At 54.0% G+C, this 24,014-nt stretch overlaps 1 protein-coding gene across 1 annotated transcript in view; it reads right to left on the bottom strand.

Moving 5' to 3' along the window:
* Positions 1 to 5,531: 5,531 nt before the first annotated feature.
* PACS1 (phosphofurin acidic cluster sorting protein 1) overlaps positions 5,532 to 24,014 on the bottom strand; it is a 37,586-nt gene continuing 19,103 nt past the window's right edge. Inside the window, exons 8-23 of the mRNA XM_044682441.1 lie at positions 23,853 to 23,980; positions 23,417 to 23,510; positions 15,785 to 15,868; positions 14,884 to 14,999; positions 14,614 to 14,749; positions 13,498 to 13,602; positions 12,974 to 13,080; positions 12,505 to 12,659; positions 12,311 to 12,397; positions 11,730 to 11,864; positions 11,612 to 11,688; positions 10,162 to 10,204; positions 9,887 to 10,022; positions 8,004 to 8,230; positions 7,164 to 7,283; positions 5,532 to 6,993 (exon numbers count right to left, since the gene is read on the bottom strand). Of these exons, the coding sequence (XP_044538376.1) occupies positions 6,878 to 6,993; positions 7,164 to 7,283; positions 8,004 to 8,230; positions 9,887 to 10,022; positions 10,162 to 10,204; positions 11,612 to 11,688; positions 11,730 to 11,864; positions 12,311 to 12,397; positions 12,505 to 12,659; positions 12,974 to 13,080; positions 13,498 to 13,602; positions 14,614 to 14,749; positions 14,884 to 14,999; positions 15,785 to 15,868; positions 23,417 to 23,510; positions 23,853 to 23,980 (1,866 nt within the window). The 3' untranslated portion in view covers positions 5,532 to 6,877. The remainder of the gene's footprint in view (positions 6,994 to 7,163; positions 7,284 to 8,003; positions 8,231 to 9,886; positions 10,023 to 10,161; positions 10,205 to 11,611; positions 11,689 to 11,729; positions 11,865 to 12,310; positions 12,398 to 12,504; positions 12,660 to 12,973; positions 13,081 to 13,497; positions 13,603 to 14,613; positions 14,750 to 14,883; positions 15,000 to 15,784; positions 15,869 to 23,416; positions 23,511 to 23,852; positions 23,981 to 24,014) is intronic.

Here is a 24,014-nt window from a genome sequence, read left to right as displayed (position 1 = left end):
ATTAGGACCTCCATTTCCTTGGTTGTTGTCTAAATTTTGGGCATATGTGTATGTAGACCCTTCAGGCCCTGGCTTTTACCATTGGTTCCTTTCTTGGATTTTGTCTTCTATGTTTTTCTAGGTGACTCAACTGCTCTTCTTCATTCCTTGTGACTATTCTCTGTAGCATCTAACTTTTGTAGAGACACATGGGCAGTTCTCTTTCTCTCCCCTTTTGGTTTAAAGCCCTTTTGGTTAGATTTTCATGCTTCCTGGCAAACACTTTCTTACTAGCCTTGGTTAGAGATATGCCATCTCTGACCAGAAGTCCATCAACCCTTGCTAGCAGTAAGCTTTGATTCAGAAATTCAAATCCCATTCTCGGACACTACTTTCTTAGCCAGCAGTTCACGTCTGAAATGAATTTTCCTCTTCTACATCCCTTGTCTTCAAAGTACAATAGTGAGGAAAACCCAGCTTGTACCCTTGTAACCTTTGCTTTCTTCTCAAGCCTTTGGAATTGTTGGCAATCCTTTGTAGGTCCCTTCTGGTAGGGTCCTTTCCGCAAATGACCAGAAGTGGGTTTTTGTCATCTGGTTTGATAAATCTTGGGAGGGTTATTGTTATGTCTTGGATACATGGCCCAGGAAGACAGAAGGCCTTTTTATAGCTGTTGGGTCAGCAAAGAGCTGCTTTTGTGCTGAATCACCCCCTACACCCACCTTTTCCTCTTCCACTGACCCTTCCTAGATGTTCTAAGACAATTCCTACTTCTGTGTTCTGTTTTATCATTCTTGAAAGAACCAGAAGCTTCTTCCTTCTCAGGGCACTCAACCCACTCTTCTTTTGGAAAAGCCTTGAGTCTGTTTTTTCCCCTCTGTTAATATACATCCCTATCTTGCTATCTCTTCTCCCCCCCCCTCTCTGGTGGGCAGTGGTCCAATCTCTTTTGTTTTTCTAAACCCTTCCCTTCTGCTTTAGAATCAACATTAAGAACTGGTACCAAGGCAAAAGGGTGGTAAGGGCTAGGCAATGGAGGTTAAGTGACTTATCCAGCTAGGTCTAATCTGTTGGGGTTTTGTTTTTGTTTTTTTTTTTTAACCCCCTCACCTTTTGTCTTAGAATCAATACTGTGTATTGGTCCCAAGGCATAAGAGCAGTAGAGCTAGAGAATGGGATTTTAAGTGACCAGCTTGGGATCACACAGCTAGGAAGTATTTGAGACCAGGTATGACCCAGGACCTCCCATCTCTAGATCTGGTTCTCAATCCACTGAGCCACCCAGCTGCCCCTTCCAATCTGTTTTAAAACTTTAATCATAACAGCTCACTTTTCCCTTTGTCTTCTTTTTTGTAGCCTTCTTCCAACCTCCATCATCCTGAGGAAGGTTGTCTCCCATCTGCCCTCTCAGATACTTCTTTTTTACCCTAATGAAACCTCACTTTGGTTTCCTTTTGGAGCCCTTATTCCCACTACAAACTTGGTGTGGAGGGTTGGCTTTGTTTCTCCAGTCCCTTCAGGCTCTCCCTTGGAGGGTAGATCAACCTACCTCCAAATCAATTTGGAACACAGACCAGAGTCATGATGCTCTGACAGAGTCTAAACGGTGCATGTAAGGAATGCAGGCCCACTTGTCCTCCTCCAAAGTACCTGACACTTTCCAATTCACTGACTGTACAAGTTGCATTCTGTACTTGTTCTACCCAACTTTTTCTTTTTTATCTTGCCAGCTACTTTCTCCTTACCTTTCTTGAGCCTCCCTCTTCAGGTTGTATTCATGAATTCTCCCTGATTCTCCTTCTAAATCCTCCTCACTTGTCCTGAATTCTGCATCACTTAGAGTCTGGAAGTAGACTAGACCAATATTTGGGTCTCACAATTGTTCAATTTTCTTTTTCCAACTATCCCCACCAATTTTGCCCAAATTCAACCTCTGATCTACTTTTTTCCCCACTACTACTCAAAGTCAATTATCTTTTTCTCTTTTCTTATTTGATACAAGTCCTTCTCTCTTCTCCCATGGAAACTGGGAGTAGAAGCAAATAGAAATCATGAAAGATGTAGAAATTAGTTAAACTTCCAAAGAAATTTCCATCAACAGCATCTCTTGTTTTTAGTATAATCAGGTATCTCAGGCTTGCCTATGTCTACTTTCTTATTTTTTTAAATTTTCTCTTAATTTGGTTTTGATCTTTGTTCTAAAAAGGCAATGAGAAGCAGGTAGGTAGCTCAGTGGATATAATCAGGCCTGGAGATGGGAGGTGCTGGGTTCAAATCTGGTCTCAGATGCTTCCCAGCTGTGGGACCCTGGGCAAGTCACTTAATCTCAATTGCCTATCCTTTTCTTCTGCCTTGGAACAGATACTTAATATCAATTCTAATATAGATGGTAAGAGTTAAAAAAAAAAAAAAAGCAATGATTGAAGTTAATGTACACAGATAGCTGATTTGGGAGTGCCCTTCCCCCACTGGTAACTATTCATTTAGTGTCCTTTACATACATGGGGGCAGCTACGTGGCTAGATAGTGAATAGAAAGCACTGAGCTTGGAATTAGGAAAACCTGAGTTCAAATGTGGCTTCAGACACTTTCTAGCTGTGTGACTCTGGGCAAGTCACTTAATCCTATTGGCCTCAGTTTCCTCATCTTTAAAATGAGCTAGAGAAGCAAATAGGAAGCCACTTCAGTATCTTTGTCAAGAAAACTCCAAATGGGGTCATGAGGAGCCAGACATGACTAAACGACAAGATATACACAGTTTCACTTTTTGGTGCTATATTCGACAACATTTCCTGACTCTTTTCTTGAATAAAATACTTATTACATAGAGGTGTAAAGCTTGCAGGGAGTCTCTGTGAGCTCCAACTCTTGCTTCTTAAATCCTGAGCCCTATTTTCCAACATATTTTTTGCTGTCCTTAGCTATGCCCACCTTTGCCCTGAAGCCACCCAAAAACACAATGGCAAGTCAGATGGAATTCTTTGGGCATTTCCTGCCATGGTCCTAATCCTTTGCTATAGATATTGGCTCAGAGTAACAACTCTCTCCGATATGGTCTCATCAGGAACACTATAATCCAAGAGCATCCCTGGAAACCTTCCTCGCTGTGTTGCTGATGCACGAGAAAACCAGCTCCTTTTACTCACCTCCCCAGGAGACCCTGAGCCAGGGTCCACCGAGCAGAGAAGGCACCTTGGATCTTCTGCTTTCATTGGTGGCCAACAGTAGGTCACTTGGCCACTAGACAAAGAGTAACAGCCTTTTATGGGTGACCTCGTACTCCCTTTCCCTGGCACAGTCATCCTCTCGGGACGGCTCCCCCAATAAAATGAGAACTTGGGAGCAAGGACTGCCCTGTTCTTTCATTTGTGCTTAGCATAAGGTTTACAAATAGGACATAGAAAACATGTAATACATTTGTCCATAGTCGGTGCTATTGGTATACAGACAGCGACCTATAAATGGGTCCATAGCAAGCACTTAATAAAGCTTTTCATTAATTGATTGATTCTCCCATGAAAGGAAAGAGAGCCCCTCTAGCCTGAGAGCCATTTGATTTGTTACTTTGTTTTATGCTTTACCTAGTGTGTAGCCAACTGGTTAAGAAATATCTTTATTTAAAACTATTTTTTTTAAGTGTCAATTCTAAGACAAAAGAGCAACAAGGGCTAGGCAGTTGGGGTTAAGTGACTTGCCCAGGGTCACCCAGCTAGGAATTGTCTGAGGCCAGAATTGAACCCATTATTTCCTAACTCCAGGTCTGGCATTCTATCCACTGTGCCCTAGGGAGCAGCTTTATAATTAATCCCGAGACCTGTAGCCAGAGGTCCTAGGTTCAAATCTGACCTCAGAAATTTGCTACCTGTGTGTCCCTAGGAAAGTTACTTAACTGCCTAGCCTTTCCTGCTTTTCTGCCTTGGATACACAGTAGTGATTCCAAGATGGAAGGTGAGGGTTTAAAAAAACGTTTGTCCTCAGGACCCTTTCAGGCTGCTAGAAACTATAAGAGCTTCTCAGGTGATTGAGGAAAGCCTTCATGGAAAAACAGATCAAATAGTTACCCAGATTCACCATTATCAGGTGCCAGAAGGTTCCTGGAGTACTGATGGCATTTCTGAAGCCCATTTGGTCAGGGAACACTGAAGATTCTAGGAGCTGGGCTGTGAGGGCGAGGAGCGCTCTAACGAGGGTCTAGGCAAGAGGCGGACACAGGACTGCATGGAGGACGAGGACTCTGGACTGAATCGTAGAGGCAGTAGGGAGCTGTGGCGAGTGGTGAGGAGGGGAGTGCCGTGGGCCATCACGGCCTTTTTCTGTGGGAGGTGAAGGCCCCCGAGTATCCTCAGGAGTTGCCTGCACAGCCTTGGCTCCTGGGGACCCCAACCCTGCGCATCTCCCACCCAGGGCTGTTGTGAAGATCGGAGGAGGCGCTAAATGTGAAGTGGTTAGCGAGGTGGCCTGGGCGAATCCTAGCTAGCATTATCTTTGCCACAGACACCACCTACCCATTACAGATGGGCAGAGAAGCCTGGGAAGGCCCCTAAGGCACCGCTCCTGCTTCCAGCACACCGAGGGGTTGGCGACCCCAGCGATGCGGCTTTATGACATTCGTGCAGCCGTCTGGCCGGCCAGCTTTGTGGCCGCACCCCAGGGTGCTATGGGGAAGGGATCGGGCCAGGGTCCCCCTGGTGTCGCTGCTCTTTGGGCTGACCTCTCCTTCTCCTGTGTGGTAGCCACTCTGCAGAGCCATCCCTGGGCACATGCCTGGTGACCCCGACAATCCCACGCTCACTGAACACATTCCAAGTTCTCCTCCCTTTGACCAGAGTTCTTCTGCTGGATCCCACGAGGAATGGGGCCGACCAGCGAACGTGGGAGGCCTCTGAAAGCCAGGGCTGCAGGCAAGGCCCTAGTGGGAAGTGGGGGGGAAGGGAACCCCCGCTTCCTCACTCAACTACACTGTCTACACCCGGAGGCTCAGAGAGCGCCGAGGGAGACAGGCCCTGCTTCTCGGCCTGGTCCCCAACCCCGGGCCGCATGCGACCTACTTCTGGGCGAAAGCCGGGGTCTTTGGGACGTCGAGGGGCAGCGGTAGGCTTAGGGCTCAGGAAGGAGGGAGAGGCCGGGGCTCAGAGGCTTCTCAGGCACAGAACCTCCCCAAGGTCGGGGCCTGGCCGTGGGCCGGCCTCCCTGGTCTCTCCTCCCTGACCTCAGCCCAGGGTGGAGGAGGGAAATCCTCAGAAGCGGGTGGCACGAGGCTAATGGGAATGGCCACCTTGCCCTTGGCCCGCCAGACATTCTTCTCCGAGGATCAGAGTTCGGATGACCCGTCGTCTAATGAGAGGCAAACCAGTCACTGGCGTGCCTGTTCTCGGACTTCTCCAGCCTCGGTCTCAGGAGCGAGTCTGGGACAGAGCAGCTGCTCAATGGCCCAAACACAGGGTGGGCGGCAGAGCTCGGGGTGGGGGGCAACGCCTCCCCTCAAGGAATTTATTCTTCCATCCTCAGCTAAGGGGACGAGCCAGCAGGAGACACACACAATCCCAGGCAGCTGGTAAGAAACCACCAGTTTATTGAATGAAAAATCCAACAGCAACTCCCCCCTACCCACGGCCCAACCAGGAGAGAGCCGAGCCCGGGCAAGGTGCTTTGGACAGCAGGACTGAGTAACAGGACCCGGGGGCACAGGAGGGCTCAGAAGGGAGAAGGTCTTTCTGTCCAAACCTCTGGGATGGGGACGAGCTCGAGGGCAGGAAGGGGGCTCAGTGGGCAGAACACTGACTGGAGGACTGAGGCCTGGAGCCCTAGCACCTGGAGGTCAATCCCCCCCATCTTCGGGGCAGGAGAGGGGGAAGCCAGGGCTCAGACGTGTGCGTTCGCCATGAGGAGGAATGAGGCCAGGCTGGGGCAAGAACAAAGGGCGGAGGGACCCGAGCAGGGGCTCGCCCGATCTGGGAGGCTGCCCACGGGGGGAGAAGGAACAGGTGCTGGGGTGGGAGCCTGGGGGAAGCAGGACTCGGCTGGAAGGCGGGTGGGCTGGAGTGTTGGGAGCAGAGAAGCCGGAGGGGGCAGGGCCCGGCACACAGGGGAGTCACACCGAACGAAGAGGAGAGAGCAGGCCAGAGCAGGGTGGCGGGAGCAGAAGCCAGTGAGTTCTCGAAGACACACGCACAACATGGACAAGACACTTCCAAGGACACCGGGGATGCTGGGCGGGGCCCCTAGAAGTGGGGCCCGGGGGCAGAGGGGCCCTTCCCTATCGTGCCCAGCTAGCCAGGAGATGGAGAGGCTCGCCTGGCCACCCTGACTGCCCCTTTCATGCTGGACGGCCGGCCGGCTCTGTCCCTTTGGCCTCAGGCCACCCCTGCTGTCCCCCTCGGGAAAGCCGAGCTGACCCGAGACAGAGATGACATTCCTGGGGTGGGGCAGGTTGAACTAACTCCTAACCAACAGCTGGGGACCCATGGGTGCCCCTCGCCAGGAAGGAGCCAGAACAAAACGTTCGGAGACCTTGGTGGCCTTAAATGCAGAGACTGGAAACCAAGCAGGGGACAGGAAGGGTCTGTCCCTCGGTGGACTCAGGCTCCAGGGGGTAGGGGAGGGGTCCAACGAAGGGGTCCCCTGTAAGAGTTTGCTTAAATTCCAGTGACTGATGGGTGCCTGAGAACAAGGCTCAGGGCCCTAGAGAGGAAGGAGGGGAGGGGGGGTGGGGGGGAGTGACCAACTTCCCCAGTGGCAGTGTCCCTCGGGATTGGGCAAGGGAAGAGGTAGACCCCAGTGCAAGGGAAGGGGACCCTCAGGCCCCAGGCCTGCTGGCACCGCCCCCACAGGAGGTGCCCCAGACCAGCAGACGACACAAAGGGAGAACAGTGGGGTCCTCAGCCAGGAGGCAGGGCAGTCAGGTAGGCTTGCTACCGCTGAATAGGCCCACTGGGAAATGCTTGACGTGGGTGGGCCACTGAGCAGCCAGCTGGAAAAACTTGATGTCACTCCACTCCACACCATCGATGGACACTGATGGGGGAAAAACAGGGTGAAAAATATGGGCGCTGGTGGGGCGAAGGCAGGGAGAGGACGGTGGGCACTCGGGGGGAGAGGTGGAGGGCAAGCACTGCGGGCAGTTGGGGGAGGGAGATGAGGATGTGGGCAAGGACGGTGGGCACTCGGGGCCCCGGACTCCTCACCTCTCAGCATGGTCTGCTGCTGCTTGGCTGAGCAAATGAGGCGGCTGATGCCTTCGATGACCTGGCTCTTGGAGTCCATCTCCTTCTCTCGAGGCTTCTTGCTCAGGAAGATGGTGGGCACTACAAAGCATGCCCCCCATCAGGGCCACTGCAACGGCAGCCCTCGGCCTGCCCCCAGCCCGCCTCGGGTCAGAGGTGGAGTGTGGCAGGAGCCTCCTTTCCTCCCCTTCCTCCAATGCCCAAGGTGTCCGGGGAGGCGATGGAGGGCACGGCCATTTGCCCATACGCTGTGAAAGTCCACCGCTGGGCATGGGGGTATGTGCAGAGAAAGCTGACTCCAGAGGGGAGCGAGGAAGAGAAAGGAGACAGAGGGAGAGGCGCAGCCTTCCTCCTGGCTCAGGCCCTGCCAGGCTGTCTTCCTGGGCACACACAAGCCCTCATTCTGAAGGGGAAGGGACCCTATCGCTGGCCTGGCACGATCAAGGGAAATCAAAGGATCTTGGCGGCTTTGATGAGGAGCCTGGGGGTTCAGATGCCTCAATTCTGGTTTGTTTTGTTCCCCGACTCAAGCCACAGCCAAAGGAAGTTCGGGCCATGGTTGCTCTGCCTGCCATGTTTCTAACCTTCTCCAAACGGAGCACAGTCTGGGGCTTCCCTGAAAGAGCCTTGGCAAAAGCCTCCCTGGCTCAGGCCTTCATCTGCTTGGAGCTCAGCCCCCTCCCCAGCAGGTGGTGGCTCAGGCCTTCTCCCGTCCCTAGGACCCTTCTCCCAGCACAGCAAGTGGACAGTAAAGGCTGGTCGACTCTGGCCTCCATACCTGACCAGGGGCCACTGACTCACCTTTCTTGTTCTTCTCCTTGGTGACCACCGTCATGGCCATGGTGCCAGAGAGCTGCCCCTCGTTGCCGTGGGGCAGCCGAGACACCTGCACTGAGCGGAAGACACTCTTGAGGGTGTTCTTGGAGCTGGTGTCCCTCTTTTCGCCTTCCCTGCGCCGCTCCCCGGGGTGGGCCAGCCAGTAGTCCACCTGCAGGCCGATGACATCCCCGTACGGGCTGTTGGGACTCCTGGAGGCAGAGCCAAGAGGGGAGATGCTGGATGGGATGCCATCTAGGGGGCACCAGCTGCCTCCTCTGGGCCCGGCGGGCACAGAGACCAACGGCAAACAGCCCTGCCCGTTCTCCTGGGGCAGGGGGGCGGGAAGAGGAAGCCCACACACAGGCAGATCAAGAGCCAGACTCAGGAAGGTCCGGCCTGGCTCATCTGCGAGCTGGGGAGAGCAGAGCTTTGGGGGGAAATCAGGCAGGAGACTGGGGTGTGTGGGGGGTGCCCGTGCACTCACTCATGGCCTCCTAAAGGGGCTGTCAGTGCCAAGGAGGTCGGGGACTCCTGGAGGCGCATGGAGGCGGAGTGTACCCAGGTGGGGGGTGGGGGCTTCAGAGGGGTCAAGCCCATCCCCCTCCTTTTACAAAGGAGCCTGAGGCACTAGGGAGTTGCTGATATTTCTGAGCAGGGGAGTGAGTTGGGGAGGCGCCTGCATCTCTGCTGAGGGCTGAGCAGTGAAGAGAGGGGGCCAGGGAGGCCTCTGAAGCTACGAGAGGGCAGTCGAGTGTGACCTCAGAAGTGGGTGATGGAAATGGAGGGGACGAGGTAGAGCCTTGAAACCCAGCCCAGGACCCTCTAGGCTGACCTCCTGCAACCCTTCAGGCCAGCCCGAGGTGCTCCCTCAGCTTGGTGGAGCTCTCAGATAATTTTAGCACTGGGGGTGGGGGGTGGGGGGAGCGGCTGATGCTTTCCTGAAAGGAGGCGTCAGACATCCGAGGTACAGAGGCCACCACAGCTTTGTCATCTCCTACTTCCCTGCCTGGTGTTCTCATTTTTTAATATTAACTAGGATGCAGAAGGGAGGCTACAGGCAAGTGTGGGGACCGTCACTGACTCTCGGGGGCAGAGCCAAGCCTGGGGCCGGAGCAGAGACAAAGAGGCCTCTTTCTTTGCCTGTTGTTGCCTCTTCCAAGGAAATGGGGGTTAGGAGATAGCGGAGAGACAGAGGGATGCCATGCTATGGAGGGCCCCTGAGCAGAGCCAAAGGAAGCCGACGGGAGAGGGTACGACAGAGAAATGGGTCAAGGGAAGGCGGTGCTGACCAGAGGGTCTCGGAGGGCTGCTGGCCAGACAGGGGTCAGTGAGGAAGTCTCCCTGGGCACTCTGAGGCTTAGGGGCTTCCTGGCAGGCGCCTTCCAGCTCACGGGCGCAGACTCCCCTCCCAGGCCCAGATGCTGGGCCCAGCCACCAGCCAAGCCCCTCACAAACCCTCTTGCCCCAACCTTGGTTGTCTGGGTCTGGGCCTGCCTTCAGCCCACCTACGCAGATGCAGCAGAAGACAATTTCATCAGAGATATCACCAAGCCAAATGGGCAGGGTGGACAGAGCTGACCTCTGAGCCAGGTTGGCCCCGAGGCCGCTTTCTCCCAACATGACCCTGAAGCAAGTCCCTGGGCAGCAATGGGGTGCCAACCTGGGTGGGCAGAGGGAGTTTCCTTCTGTCACTAAAATCGCAGGCCGAAGCCCTCGCCAAGTCTGTACCGAGGAGACTGACCGCTCGGATGACCTGGCCACTAGCCCTCCTCAGCTCTGGTCTCTTGCTGGGCCCACATCAAAGGGCGCAGAGGGCAGAGAGCAGTGCAGGGCCTGGGGGTAGCATGGTGGGGGGCGATGCTTACCCAACCACAGCCAGGGTGCTGCTCATGGATGGGGAAGAAGGGGGCGTGGCTGATGCGTCCCGACTCAGGCCAGAGCTGGAAGGCGGGGACGTGGAGGGGACAGTGAGGCTGACCACAGGCGTGTCGTCGCCATCACCTGAGGGGGAAAGAGACTGGGCTGCCCGAGGAGCCCTCTTCCTCCCTCCCCGCTCATCCCCACCTTCCCGGCAACCCCTCCTGGGATGAACATGCTCTGACCCTTCAATGGAGGGAGGCCAAGAGTCACCCCATCTTACCTGCTGTCAGGGGGGAGTCTTCCACCAGGCCCACTTTGACTACCTGAAGAGAAAGAAACAGAGGTTGGCATCAGAGGGTGCCTGCTTTGTCCTCATGCCGTGTCCAGGGATGCTGACAGTCATTTGTGATGATCGGTTGAGGAGTGACTGATCCCCAAGGACAGATGGGGGGGGGGAGCACCAAGGAAGCAAAAGGGCAGCCCCATTTCTGAGCCTCTCCCCAAACCCTGGGGTGCAGGGCTGAGTATCCTCTGCCAAGCCGTCCCAGGGGCCACGCCAGGACTTTTCTCCCCCCGTCCCCTTTGGGGCTTTGCAAAGGGAGCTGATCCTGGGACAAGGATTTGTTTCCTGGAAAAGAAAAAAACTCGGGCAAATTCTGAGAAGGTCCTGGGGGAAGGGGGCCTCCAAAAAGGCCAGGCAGGCTTGGAGACGCCCGAGGCCTCACCCGTGCAGGCTGTTTTTAATTACCCGAGTCTGTCTGGAGGGGTAGCCCCGAGTGACAAGAGAAGGACCCAGTCTGAGAGTGCCACCAGGGCTTTCTGGGTCACTAGAAGTGGGGGCACCGGCCAGGCCTGAGCAGGGCCAGGGACCGCACTGCACTTCCCGGCAGGCCAGCCTGGAGAATTCACTAGCACTGCCGGCCTCTGCCACGGTCATCTCCAGCATGTGCTCCTGACCCAGAGACCTCCCACAGCTGCTGGGAGGAGCCCCTTCCATCCCCTCCACCACCTCTTAGACTCTGGTCTTTCCTCAGGGGCCGATAAGGCTCCTGCCCGGCCGGCCAGTGCCGAGGAACACCCCGAGGAAGCGCTCCCTCCGGACCCCCGGGGCCTTTACAATCTAGGGCTTCAGGAAACCAGGGCAGTGTAGCAGGGGCAACAGATGTGGAGAAAGGAAAACTCGCAGAGAATCCTAGGAAAGGTCAGAGGCAACCTCTTCTGCAGAAGTCCCTCCTGGCTTGGGAGAGCTGGGAGGCTCCTGGCAAGGCGCTACCGCCTGAAATCAGCAGAAGATGATGCAGAACCGGGGTCTGCCTCCTTGCTTTCCATTCTGGCCATTCATGCTCTGATGTTCATCCCCAGGCCCAAGGATTGTGGGATTGGCCAGGCCTCCCTCTGAGGGCTCCGAAGGGGCCCAGTGAAAGGGGATGAAGCCCCGGGTGGCCCTGCATCTGAGCCCGGGCCTGGTAAGAGCATGCACAGGCTGCAGCACCGGGGTCCCCTCCATCGTCCCTGGATGTCTGCCTGACCCCAGAAGAGAAAGACTCTGGCTGTGTTCACCCTCTTCGGGCAGCCGGCTCCCCAGGCCCCGAAGGACTCCTCCAGAGGGCCTGGAGGTCCAGGCCTCCCTCGGCCACAGTGAAGATTCACTAGGGAACAGAACACGGCTGAGGGTCCGTGAGAGGAAGGGCCTGAAGGCCAGAGTGAGCCTGAGGCAGGGGAGGACTCACCCCGATGAAGGGAATGAACTTCTGGTAAGAGTCTTCATCTTGGCTGTCGGAAGAGAAGGAGAGATGGGTGTGAGGAGGGCCCATGGGGGACGATCCCGGGGGGAGGGGGTGTGCACTCACAATTTGTGCCTGCAGGTCAGCATGGCCTCTGCCACGGGCAGCTGGTGCGTCACGCCAGCCCCGCTCACGTACTGCATCACTCGGCCCACCACGTCCAGCGACTCTGAGAAACACCGGAGGGCACGGAGGGTCACTCGCCCCAAAGGGCTGCCCGGAGCCCTGGCCACAGCCTTCTCTGCTCTCCCTCAGCCGTGGAGCCCTTCTCAGCCACTTCCTCTGGGGTCATCCCCCGCTTTCCTGCCTGCTGGACCCGAGCCCCTTCTTGTCCTTCCCTGTCACACTCGCCACGGAGCCCCTGGCCCGACGGCTTCCCCACAAGCTTCTGCACTCCAGGAGGGCTGGGGCTGTGCAGTGACTTAAGCCACGTCCTAAGGCTCCTCCCCAAGGTTTTAGGAAAAAGCTCTTGTTCCTCTGGAGCCAGGAACAAAGACTCCTCCTTGGGCTCCCCAGGAACCGGATGGCTTGTTGAATAATGAGCCCGAGGCACGGAGTGGGAGGACTGGGGACAAGGTGAGAGAGACCGCCCACTTCTCCCCTGCCCCCTTGGGTGACTACCTGAAACTGGGGGCTCTGAGCGACTGAATAAGTCCCTCCAGGCAGGATCGAGGAAGGCGCTGCTGTACCTGCTATCCACTGAGCCCATGTACTTGGCAACAGGGTGAGAACCTGGCGGAGGGAGAACTCACAGCGATGAGAAAGCGAGTCCCTCGGGCCTCTTGAGTCCCAGGCCAAGCCAGAGGTACCCCACGGGGCCTGGGCTTCAGCCCACTCACCAAGGGGGACGATGAGGAAACGCATGTAGCCCAGCCAGTCGGAGGTCTTGTTGGCCAAGGCCTTGACAAAGAACCGGAGGATGGAGCTCAGGTAGCTCTGCCCGCCCACAGCCACCACCTTCACGGGCCTTGGCATCGAGGAATTACAGTTACAGCTGGGGTGAAGCAAGGGGCCGTCGTGAGGGTCAGGAGACCTTCCGGGGCTGGGGGGGGTGGTGGGGAAGGCACTAACTGCTCGTGGCCAGGAGCTGTCACTGTGAGGAGGGCCAGGCCCACAGGGCCCACTCTCCATCCTTCACTCTTGGCTGGGGTGGACACTGGCCTGTCCCTTCTCCTGAGCTCTTTTCTCCATCCTCCCCTGGGGCTGAGGGGAGGGGATGCGCCTGGCTGCTGGGCAGGAGGTGCCTCTGACTTGCAGGGGTTGTTAGTGCTCGATGTGGGGGGGCTGAGGGGGAGTCGGGGTCCTTACTATCTCTGGATCCGGGTGAGCAGGGCAGACAGCACAGCTTGGACTTCCACCGTGGAACACGTGCACACCACAGGCCTCCGCTGGTCCTGGAGCAGCTCTGCCACGTACTGGAAGGGTAGCACAGCTGTGGTCAGGCTGGCCCAGGCAGAATGAGCACCCCTAACTGTACTTACTGCCCTGGACCTTTCTGGGGCCCCTGAAGTCTGGGGGCTCCCTTCTTGGCACCAACGCCCAGGGGTTGAAATGGCAAGGGTATCCCAAGGCTTTCCAGTACTTTGCCTGATCCCCAACACAATGATTTTGGGGAAACCCTTGGGACTGTGGGTAGGACCAAAACTTCCCAAAGGGCTTCTAGCCACAACTCTGGGCATTATCACCCTCGTTTTAAACCTGAGCAAACTGTGGCTTGCCCAAGGTCTGCTTCAAGGACAAGGCTGGCTGAGAGCCGAGCCCAGAGCACTTTCGAGGCCATGGAGTGTCCAGCCCTCCTTGGCCTCTCCCCACCCTTCCCTCTTGCCCCTCACCTGGCCCTGCCAGTCTGCAGTGTTTACTAGGATGACGTTTTCTGGGAGGGCTGCGTCGGACACCAGGATCTGATTCAGCTGGTCATATACCACCTTTCTTGGGATCTAGGCAGAGACGTGGGCAAATGTGCTGCATTGGGGCCCTCTCTTAGGGCCCATAGGATACTGGGCAGCTTAGGGAAGGCAGAAAAGAGGAGGGTGAGGAGGCCTCCTGATGGAGGAATGGAGGGGAGGCAGGCAGCTGCAAGGCAGCGAGAAGCGAGGCAAGGGTGGCAGCAGGGGGGAGAAGGGCAGGATAACCAACAGGGGTCTTGGAGCTCACACACTTGCGGGGGCCAGAAGCTAGCCCGTCGCCAATCCAAGGTGCCCCCTTGATGCCATCAGCCTTCACAGAGAGTCCTCGAGCTGGGGCAGCCCATATGCACAAGAATACCCAGGCCCAGAGTCTGCCTGAAGACCCCAGAGCCCGGATATGCTCTCTCTCAGCTCCAACGGCTAACGAGATCGTCCCGACACCCAACCCGTGCCCTGAGCCCCAAGTTCTGACCTCTGAGGACAAGCAGAACCAGGCTGACTGCTGCCCCACAAAGCAGCCCTTCTACCACTCACAGAGAGATCTCACAGGGACCCTCCACCCCGGCCTCACATGGCAGGGACTCTGCCGGCCCTTTGCCGTGCTGGCTGCCTGGCTCTAGACACTCCAAATTCCTGATCCATTTTTTAAAATGGCAAATCCTGCCCTTCCTCAAGCTGGAACCCACTGCAGCACCTCTGCAAGGCTGGCGAGCCTGGGGTGGCCAGAACCAAGCCTGGGGTCAGGGGCCAGATGCTGGACAGCAATGGATCCCCAAGCACCAATTAAGTGTTTCAGTGGAACGGCCCAGGCCCATCTTCTGTGGGGAGGGGACGGGTGCTGTGTGCCACAGACAGGATAACTGCACGAACCACAGGCCAATGGGGGAGACTGAACTTCTGGAGCCTTGGCATTCTCATCTGCACAATGGGGATAACCCCCCCTCTAGCTAGAGTACCTCTGTGGGGCCTCTGTGAGGCTCTGGTTAGACCCTGGGGATGCACTTTCCACCCACTGGGGTGCACCGGGCGCCCGGCACCCACCTGTGTGCTGTGGCCAAGGTCAGGGGACCTCTCACTGTCTGAACTGTTGGTCCTCTCACTCAGGGGCTTGGAGAGCTGCCGCTCCTTCAGAGGGGTGCTTCTCTTCTGCCGGGGCGTCTGCCCCCCATCCATTTTACTGCCAGAGACAAGAAGAGGAAGGAGTCCGTGACGTCTCACCACGAAGGGCGAGCAGAAGCTACTCCCACCCGGGGGCCGGGGCATGGGTGCCGCCCAAAAGTCCACCCAAAGCTTAGCTTTGCCTTCAGGTACCTGGGGGACGCAGAGCCCTGCAGATCTGTCTTGCCAGACTTCATGGGGGTTTTGACTTTCTCGGGCACAACCAGAGTGGTGCTACTGTCTCCAAACATGTCCTGGTCACTGATGTCCTGTCATGGGGGGGAGGGGGGGAAGGGAGAACATCATTTGTTTCTCTTGACTCAAGAGCCCACCGAGGGGCTCCTGAGGAGCGGAATACCTCTGAGCATCTCTGGTGGGACAGGGATCTAGCCCAGTGGGTACAATAGCCTCGAGAGGCGAGCTGCTGTGCCATGGAGGGCAGGCAGGAAGTTGACTCTGCCCAACAGGACTCTAAGGATCTCCCTGAAGGGGACAGTCCCTTTGATGCTGCAAATTGCAGCTCATCCCTCCTTCCCTCTCTGCCTTCAGGACCACCCTGAGTGCCTCCTCATAACTGACAGGGAACCCTCTTCAGAAAGGACCCAGCCTGGACAGGCTCAATGACTTTGGAAGCATTTCCCCATTTTGTGCCTTGCTCAAGACCCATCACCAAAAAGCTGTCAAAACAAAGCCCTCTCTGTCTTCAGACGTCTCCAGGAGAATTAAGAATCCACAAAAAGTCAGTGAGATTGTGGCAGAAATGGTGATCATTCCCAAGGATGGATGGCATGGCCACTGGCTAAGAGCCAGGCTAGTACTGAAAGGGGAAGGAATGACCTTTGGGTGAGTGGAGCGGGGACAGAGACGGATCACCAGGGAGAAGAAGCCAATCACTAGGCCCCAGGAGCCCCCTGCTCATGTGGGAGGCACCCAGAGGGAAGGAGCTTAGAAACAAGCATTTCCTTTTGGGCAGAGTTTCCACAACAGCTTGGGGCCTCTAATGTCTGGATTATGGAAGCAAAAGCCAAACTGCAATACTCTGACGCACACACACCAGAGGGTCGATCTCAGGCAGATTGTCATCTGGGTTTTTGATCCAAGAAGTTGCTTTGACTCTGTCCAGAGCAGACAATTCCATCTGCAAAAGCCCCAAGAATCAGTTACTATTTTAAAAATGGTTCCTTTTTCTTCACTTTTACCATGAGCATTGGAGGTGTTCAAAGAACATTCACCTGCTATCTTCATTACTGTATAAGCCTCTGGAGACAGGGAAAAGGTCTTTGAACCTTCAAAAAGTCCGGCCCTGGGTCACCCAAGGGTTATTCCTGCAGCTGAACCGAACCTGGAAATGCTCATTCTGCAGGTCCAAACCTCCAGAATCTCCCTTTGCCTGTTCCCAGGCAAGTCTGCGTCCCTAAGCCACTCTGGGCCCATCAATACCAGACTGCATGTGAACACAATTACAAAACACTCTTTCCACAAATAAAGTCAGACTTAAACAATTGGAAAGAGACTAACTGCTCATGGAGAGGGCAAGCCAAAATAGTGAAAATGACAACCCTACCTAACTTAATCTACCCATTCAGTGCCATATCAAACTATCCAAAAATTATGTCACAGAATTAGAAAAAGAACAACAAAGTTCATCTGGAAAAACAAAAGGCCCAGAATATCAAGGAAATGAATGAAAAAAAAAATCAAGGAAGGAGGCTTGGCCATACCAGATATCAAACTACACTATAAAGTGGTAATCATCAAAACAATCCAAAAGGGGGAAGGACCTACATTGTGCAAAAAAATACTTATAACAGCATTTTTTGTGGTGGCAAAAAATTGGAAATGGAGGGGACGTCCATCAGTTGGGAAATGGTTAACCAAATTGTGGTATTTGATGGTGACAGAACACTATGATGAACTGGATGATTTCAGAAAGAGCTGGAAAAATCTCCATGAACTGATGCAGAGTGAAGTGAACAGAACCAGGACAACATTGTACACACTAACAGCAATACTGTGGAGTGATCAAACGCAACAGACTTTGCTACTCTCTGCAATACAACAATCCAGGACAATTCTGAGGGACTTATGACAAAGAATGCTGTCCACTGCTGGAAAAAGAACTGTTGGGAGTAGGAATGCAGGTTAAAACATATGATTTTTCACTTTAGTTTATTTGGGTTTTTATTTTGGAGTTTTGGTTATATATGAGCATCCTGTTACAACAGTGACCAATATGGAAATATGTTTTGCATGACAATACATGTATAAGCCAGATCAAATTGCTTACCATCTCCCTGAGGGGGGAGGGAAGGAAAGGAGGGAGACAATTTGGATCTTATGATTCTGGAAAATGTATACTGAAAATTGCTGCCTGTAATTGGGAAAATAAAATCTATATTAAAAAAAAAAACCCAAAACCAAAAAATCCAATCTGGTACTAGCTAAGGAAAAGAGTGGTGGATCAATAGAATAAATTAGGTAATTAACACAAGGCAGTTAACATCTGTAGCAACTTAGTGTTTGATAAATCCAAAGATCCAAACTTTTGGGGAAGAACTCACTATCTGACAAAAACTGCTGGGGGGGCAGCTGGGTAGCTCAGTGGAGTGAGAGTCAGGCCTAGAGACAGGAGGTCCTAGGTTCAAACCCGGCCTCAGCCACTTCCCAGCTGTGAGACCCTGGGCAGGTCACTTGACCCCCATTGCCCACCCTTACCAATCTTCCACCTATGAGACAATACACCGAAGTACAAGGGTTTAAAAAAAAAAACTGCTGGGAAAGCAGTTGGTAGAGGCTAGGCATGGACCAACATCTCATACCATACACTGGGATAAAGTCGAAAGGGATACTTGATCTAGAAATAAAGGGTGGCACCATAAACAAATTAGGGGAAACATGAAAGTTTACCTGTCATACTTATGAATAAGGGAAGAATTTATGACCAAAAAAGACAAAGAGAACATCAGGAAAAATAAAATGGATAATTTTGATTACATTAAATTAAAGTCTTTGTACAAAGCAAAAGCCACCAAAATTGGGAAAAAATGTTTATAGCAAGTGTCTCTGACAAAAGCCTCATTTCTCAAACCTATAGAGAGCAGAGTCAAGTTTATAAGAATACAAAACACGTCCCAACTGATAAAATGGTGAAATGATATGAACAGGTAGTTCTCAGAGTATGAAATCAAAACTATTGATAGTCATATACAAAAAGTTCCAAATCACTACTGAATAGAGAAATGCGAATCAAAACAACTCTGATATATCACCTTCTATCTACGAGGATTGACTAATGTGACCAAAAAGGAAAATTATAAATGTTGCAGAGAAGGTGGGAAAATTGGGACGCAAATACAGTGCTGGTGGAACTGTGAACTGATACAACCATTCTGGAGAGCAATATGGAATCAGGCTCAAAGGGTCACAAAACTGTGCGTACCTTTGACCCAGCAGTACTACCACTGGATCTATGTCCCAAAGAGATCAGGGACAAGGGAAAAGGACCTACCTGTACCAAAATATTTTTAGCAGCTTTTTGTAGTGGTAAAGAATTGAAAACTGAGGGATTGTCCATCACTTGATGAAAGGATGAACAAGCTGTGGTATATGGTTGTAATGGAGTATTATTGTGCCGTAATGAATGATGAACAGAATGAGTTCAGAAAAACCTGAAAAGACATCTATGGACTGATGCAAAGTGAAGGGAGCAGAACCAGGAGAACAGTGCACACAGTAACAGAACTATTGTAGGATGATCCACTGTGAAGAGCTAAACCATTATCAGCAAAGCAAGTCTCCAAGATAACCCCCTGGTACTCCTGATGAAAATGTTCTCCACAGTCAAAGAAGGAACTGGATGGAAGCAGGCTGGCTTGTATTTTGTTTCCTTCATGAGATTTCTATTATACATGGGATATGTGTCTTCTATCATGACATGGGCAATATGGAAATCTGTATAACACGAAAGTATGAGTATTTCTTATATCAGACTAGCCACTGCTGGGGTGGGGGAGGGGGATAGAGGGAGAAAATCTAAATTCTAAAATGTTAAAATACAAGACTGTGGCTTTGTCAGCACTAAGCAGACCCTGAACCCCTGACCCCTAGCCTTCCACCCACCCACTGACCCCTCCAATGCCCTAAGATTAGGAAACTTCCACAGCAATACTGGTGCTCTCTGTTCTAACCTCCGAGTGCCTCCCACAGTGTCTCAGGGGAGGGCCTCACTTCCACCTGCCAGGAAGAGGCTATTTGCCACAAGCCCCTCACCCCATTTCACAGCCATGTCTGCTCCACCTCACTCTTCTAGAAGAAGCTTTCCGAGTGTTCCTTCTGTGGATCACCTCCAGATCACCCCCTTCTGTCCATGATAATCTTCAACCCCTCTTTGCCTTTCAGGACTTTTGCTACCCAATTCCCTTCCAGAAACAACCTGGGGTGGATTCTCTCATGGCCTTTAGCTCTGCTATCCAGACTCCTAGAAAAGCTGCCCATTCTTGGCCAATTCCACTCCCCTCTCCACATGCCTGTGCGATCTGGTTCCTGATCTCAACACTGGGTTGAAGCTGTCCCCTCTCTCCTCCCCCCAAAGTAACCAGTGGTCTCCCCCTTGCCCATGTTCTGGGGTCAGGGCGCCATCAGTGCTCAACCTTCCCGCTCCCTCTGTAACCTCTGCCACTGCTCACTAGGCTCTCTCAGGGTTTTCACGACATGACTCTTCTCAGGGTCTCCTTTTTCTTCTCTGACCATCCCTTGGACTTCATGACTGGGGTCCTCCTCTGCTGAGTGTGGGGGCACCCCAGCGTTCTTTTTGCTTACTTGGTGATCATACCAGTTCTCAAGGATTTAATTATCACCTCTAAGCTGGAAGGGAGTTGCAGCCCCAACCCCAGGCTCTCTTCTAAGCTCCAAAGAGATAAACGCTGGGTATATAGGAAAAGAGGCAAAAAGGCAGTGCCTGCCTTCAAGGAGTTTACAGTCCAATGGAGGAGAGAGTAAACAAACAGACCCAAAGCAAATTCCATTCCATACTGACATACAGGAAACCAAGCAAGGGAAGAATGGAATGAAGAGGCTCCAGAGGTCTTGCTGCAGAAGGTGGGAAGTCTGGAGTCTGAGTGGAAGGGAAAGAGACAGCCAGAGAACATGCTGGAAGCTAAGAAGATGGAGCGGCCAGGAGGCCACGGCAGGGGGTGAAGGAAGGGCTCCAAACACTGCAGTCCTGCTGCATCCCCTCTTCCCTACTGACCGCTTTCCACGGAACATCCTGAACACATCTCAACCTTGTTCGGTGTAATCCTGCATAAAGAGGACTCGCTGTCCTGCCAAATGTGCCTCTTTTCTGAACGACAATCCCATCCCCACCCCAGACCCTGGATTCACAACCTCACTTAGTCAGCCTCCTCCTCCCCATTCATGATCCTGTCTGTGAGATCTCCAAATCATGCCTCCTAACAGCGCCCAGCATTTACAGGGTGCCCACTGTGGGCCAGGCACTGTGCTACTAAGTGCTTTATAATAATTACTGCTTTGATGCTCATTGTCTCCATTTTGTAGATGAAGAAACTGAGGCAGAGTGTGGTGAAATGATTTTGCCCAGCATCACACAGCCAGAAAGTATCTGAGGTTGGATTTGAACTTAGATTTATCCCTGGGGACAGTCCAGCCACCCTGACCACTTAGCATTGAAACTCCTTCCTTGACACGCCAGCAACTTCCAGACCCCAAGTCACCCTTCGGCAGGAGGGCTCCCCAGTCCCCAGAGTCAGCCTTCTGTCTGCTTCTTGGTGGCTCTGTTCTGATTAGATCTAGAGAGGTGTGTAGATGGTTCCTGTCAGAAGGAAGACAGCCTCTTCCCATTATTCCTGAACCCCGAGCAGCAGGCATGCCCAGGGCCTGCAGGAACTTGATCCTGAAGAGGACTTTCCCCATTCCTTGTCTGGGGGAGCCTCTAGATTGCCTGCCCTCGGGGCTCCCTGGGACAGCTCAGAGAAGTCCTGCCTCTAGTCCTTGGCCTCCATTTAGATGGAGATGGATTCTGTCTGAACCCACCATCTAGACAAGCTGCCCTCCATGTTCAGGCCTCTCTTATTAAAAAAAAAAAAAAAAACAAGTCAGACCCAGGCTCGGAGCTGTCTGGACAGCGGAGCCGAGGCCCATAGGGCAATGCTGGCTCTTTCCTCCCCCTCCCTGTGGCCTCCTGCAATCTGTCCTCTCCTGGGTATTGGGGAAAACAGAGAAGGGGAGCCAATAGAAAGCGCCTCCCTTTCCCCCCCCCCAAGAAAGAGAAAATCTCTACATTACTGCACAACATGTTTAAGAGGCGCCGACCCAGCGTGGGGAGTAGAGAGAAGGCAGGCCTTGCTCTGAGGCGAACGGGCAAACCCAGTGTACAAGGGTCCTAATGGGTGACTTCACTAGGCAGGTCTCCTGGCTCTCACATCAGCTGAAGCCCCCTCCCCCCCCACCCGCTCTCCTAGCTCTTGGGAGAGGCAGGTGCAGGCCTGTACAGGCAGTCTTGGGACTAAATCTCCAGGAATCCAAGCTCTTATGTTTACGTATTTCTGTTAAGAATGGCTCATCATGGGGCAGCCAACTAGCATAGTGGATAAAGTACCAGCTCTGGAGACGGGAGGTCCTGGGTTCAACTCTGGTCTCAGATACTTTCTGGCTGAGTGACCCTGGGCAAGTCGCTTACTCCTGATTGCCTAGCCCTGACCGTACTTCTGATTGACAGAGAAGGCAAGTCTTAACACACAGATGCAGGTTCCTCCAGGCTGGGGATAGGGAAGGGTCTCCAAGTAACTGCTGCTCTTGAGCCAAGGAGTGAGCTCAAAACCTTCGTGGCTGGGCTTTCCCGCCTCTCTGGGGGTTGGTTAGAAAATGGCACCTCTCTGGCCCTCCCGAAGCCGGGCAGGAGAGGGAGCGTGCTGCCCTTCCCTAGGGAGTGCCTGGGGGAGGACCTGGAGGAAGCCCAGGTACAGCTTCTTAAAGCGGGGTGACACTGCACGAGAAATGGCATTCGGAGAGGGAGTCTCGGCCCCGAGAACGACTGTCCGAAGGAAGCCTTCAGAGGAGCGGGTCAGTCCTGCTCAGGAGCCGCCGCGTTCTTGGGAGAACTGGCTGCTGGTAAGCTCGGAACTAACGGGAAGCCTCAGTGAGCAGAAGGGCCGGGAGCCCAAGAGTGAAAGCGAGGCCTGCTGGGGGCACCCGGGCCTCACTGAGGTGCTCTGTGCCCTCCCATTAACGCGCTCCACAGCCCAAGCCTGGTTTCAATCAAAAGGATTTCAAAGCACTCCACATCATTATGATACACCTTCTTTCTCAGAACTGATATTAAAAATTGGTTCCAAGGTAGAAGAGCAGAAAGGGCTAGGCAGTGGGGGTTAAGGGACTTGCCCAGGGACATTGGGCTAGGAAGTGTCTGAGGCCACGTTTGAGCCCAGGACCTCCCGTCTCGGGGCCTGGCTCTACGCACTGAGCCACCCAGCTGGGCCTTCTCTGGACGCTCTTGACCTGTGTGATGGGGGCCTGGATGGGGAGGTCTCACTAAAAGGCAGGCCAGGCCAGTCCTCCTGACTTGGTGACATGTCTGACATGCGTGAGGTTGCAGCCTCACTGGGGTGACCCACAGACAGGCGTGCCATTCGGGTGCCCCTTCGGTAGCTGGGCACAGTCTCGGCAGCCCTGGCACTCCCTCCTCTGCCAGGGTTCCAGGTTTGGCTCTAAACGTTCCCACACGCAGCTGACAAGAGGAAGAAAGTTCTCTCCCTTCTCCAGAGCCGGCTGCCCCCCAGCCCGGCACACCGTGGCCAGAGCCCGGACAGGCGGCAGGGATTCGGGGAGGGGCAGCTCCCCCTGGTGGCCGCCAGGAGGAATGCGGTCCAGAGCAGCCTTGCTGCCTTTTGCCCTGGTAAAGCAGACTCTGAAGCGCACTTGGCCTTGGGCTATGCGGCGAGTCCAGCCAAGCGCCATCAGCAGAACCAGAAAATCACCAAAGAGCTCTCCTGCCTGCCTGCCCACCCGCTGGGAGGGGCCCCCCTGCTGCCAGCCCGGGGCTCGCTGGGCTCCTGGCTCTTCCCTGGGGGAGGCGTCTCGGGGAGGGGAGGGCTTGGGAAGGGCACACGTGTTTTCTCATTCGCTCACTCATCAAAGATTTCTGAAAAGGAAAGGCTTCAATCACCTCTGTAGCCTAGCAGAGGTAGATGGCAAAGCGAGAGCCACAGAGGACGTCGGGTGGGCCTTCTCTCCTAACGCAGCCCAAACTGTCGTGTGTCCTAACAAATGGGCAAATCTGAACTTCTCTGAAGGCACTGAAGGGGTCTATGCTGCAGGGCCTGTATATGCCCTTTGGGCTTGGCACAGTGCCCGGCACACAGCCCCTCTCTCTGGGCACCCCTGACTTCGGGCATGCTGCTCTCCATTTGTTCTTCTCCACTCCCTCAACGTAAGTTCCTTGGCTCCCTCTGCTCTCCCACTTGCTTGCTCGTGGGCCCATAGGACCCTTTCAGCTCAAACAGAGAGCAGGACTCACTTTGAATCCAGGAAGTGCTTGCCAAGCCTCAAAAGGGCAATCATCTCACTGTAACAGAAACCAGTCACTCCAGAGGCCCCAGACCCAGGGCCATACTGGGCACTGTAATGCCCACCTGGATCTGAGAAGCCCACAGCCCAGTCTTGTACTCACGGGGCTGGTGGCATCCTTTCCTAGGCTGCCTTTGCTGTTGAGGCTGCCAATCTCCGTCTGGGAGCTGGACTGAGACATTCCTTCAAAGAAGGGCCTACAAGGAAGGAGAAGGGCCAGCATCAGTGCTAGGAAGGGAGGCTGGTACCCTGGAAGGCCACAAAGGAAAGGCTTCAGGGACATCTGCCTAAAGAGAAGAAGGCTGGAGGGGGGCCTGGGGCCAGCGGGGGGGGGGGGGCAGCTCTTACAGGACCTCTCATGAGATGGAGAGAGGGGAGGCTTACTAAGGGTCTTCTGCTAGGAAGGCCTGGAGTGTCCTGGGCATTGCAGAGGGGCAGCGGCCTCAGGGCAATGCTTGTGCCCCTCAGGCTGTCCAGGCATGGGTCTGGGGATTAGGGGAAGCAGGTGGGCAGGCCCTCCAAGGGGCACTCAGACCCACTTGAGCTTGGGCTTGGGTGTGCTCAGGACACTCTCGGTCTCTTCCATCTCGGGGCCACTGTCACTGGGGTTGTACATCTCCAGACTGTCGTACAGCTCATCCAGGTCCTCTTCTACTTCCCGGATCTGCTCTCGCGAGACGTGCTCCAGCCCAAAGCCCACC

Source organism: Gracilinanus agilis, chromosome 6, assembly GCF_016433145.1.
Source record: "Gracilinanus agilis isolate LMUSP501 chromosome 6, AgileGrace, whole genome shotgun sequence".
NCBI lineage: Eukaryota > Metazoa > Chordata > Mammalia > Didelphimorphia > Didelphidae > Gracilinanus > Gracilinanus agilis.
Note: the sequence above shows the minus strand (reverse complement) of the source record. Positions and strands in the feature narration are given on the sequence as shown.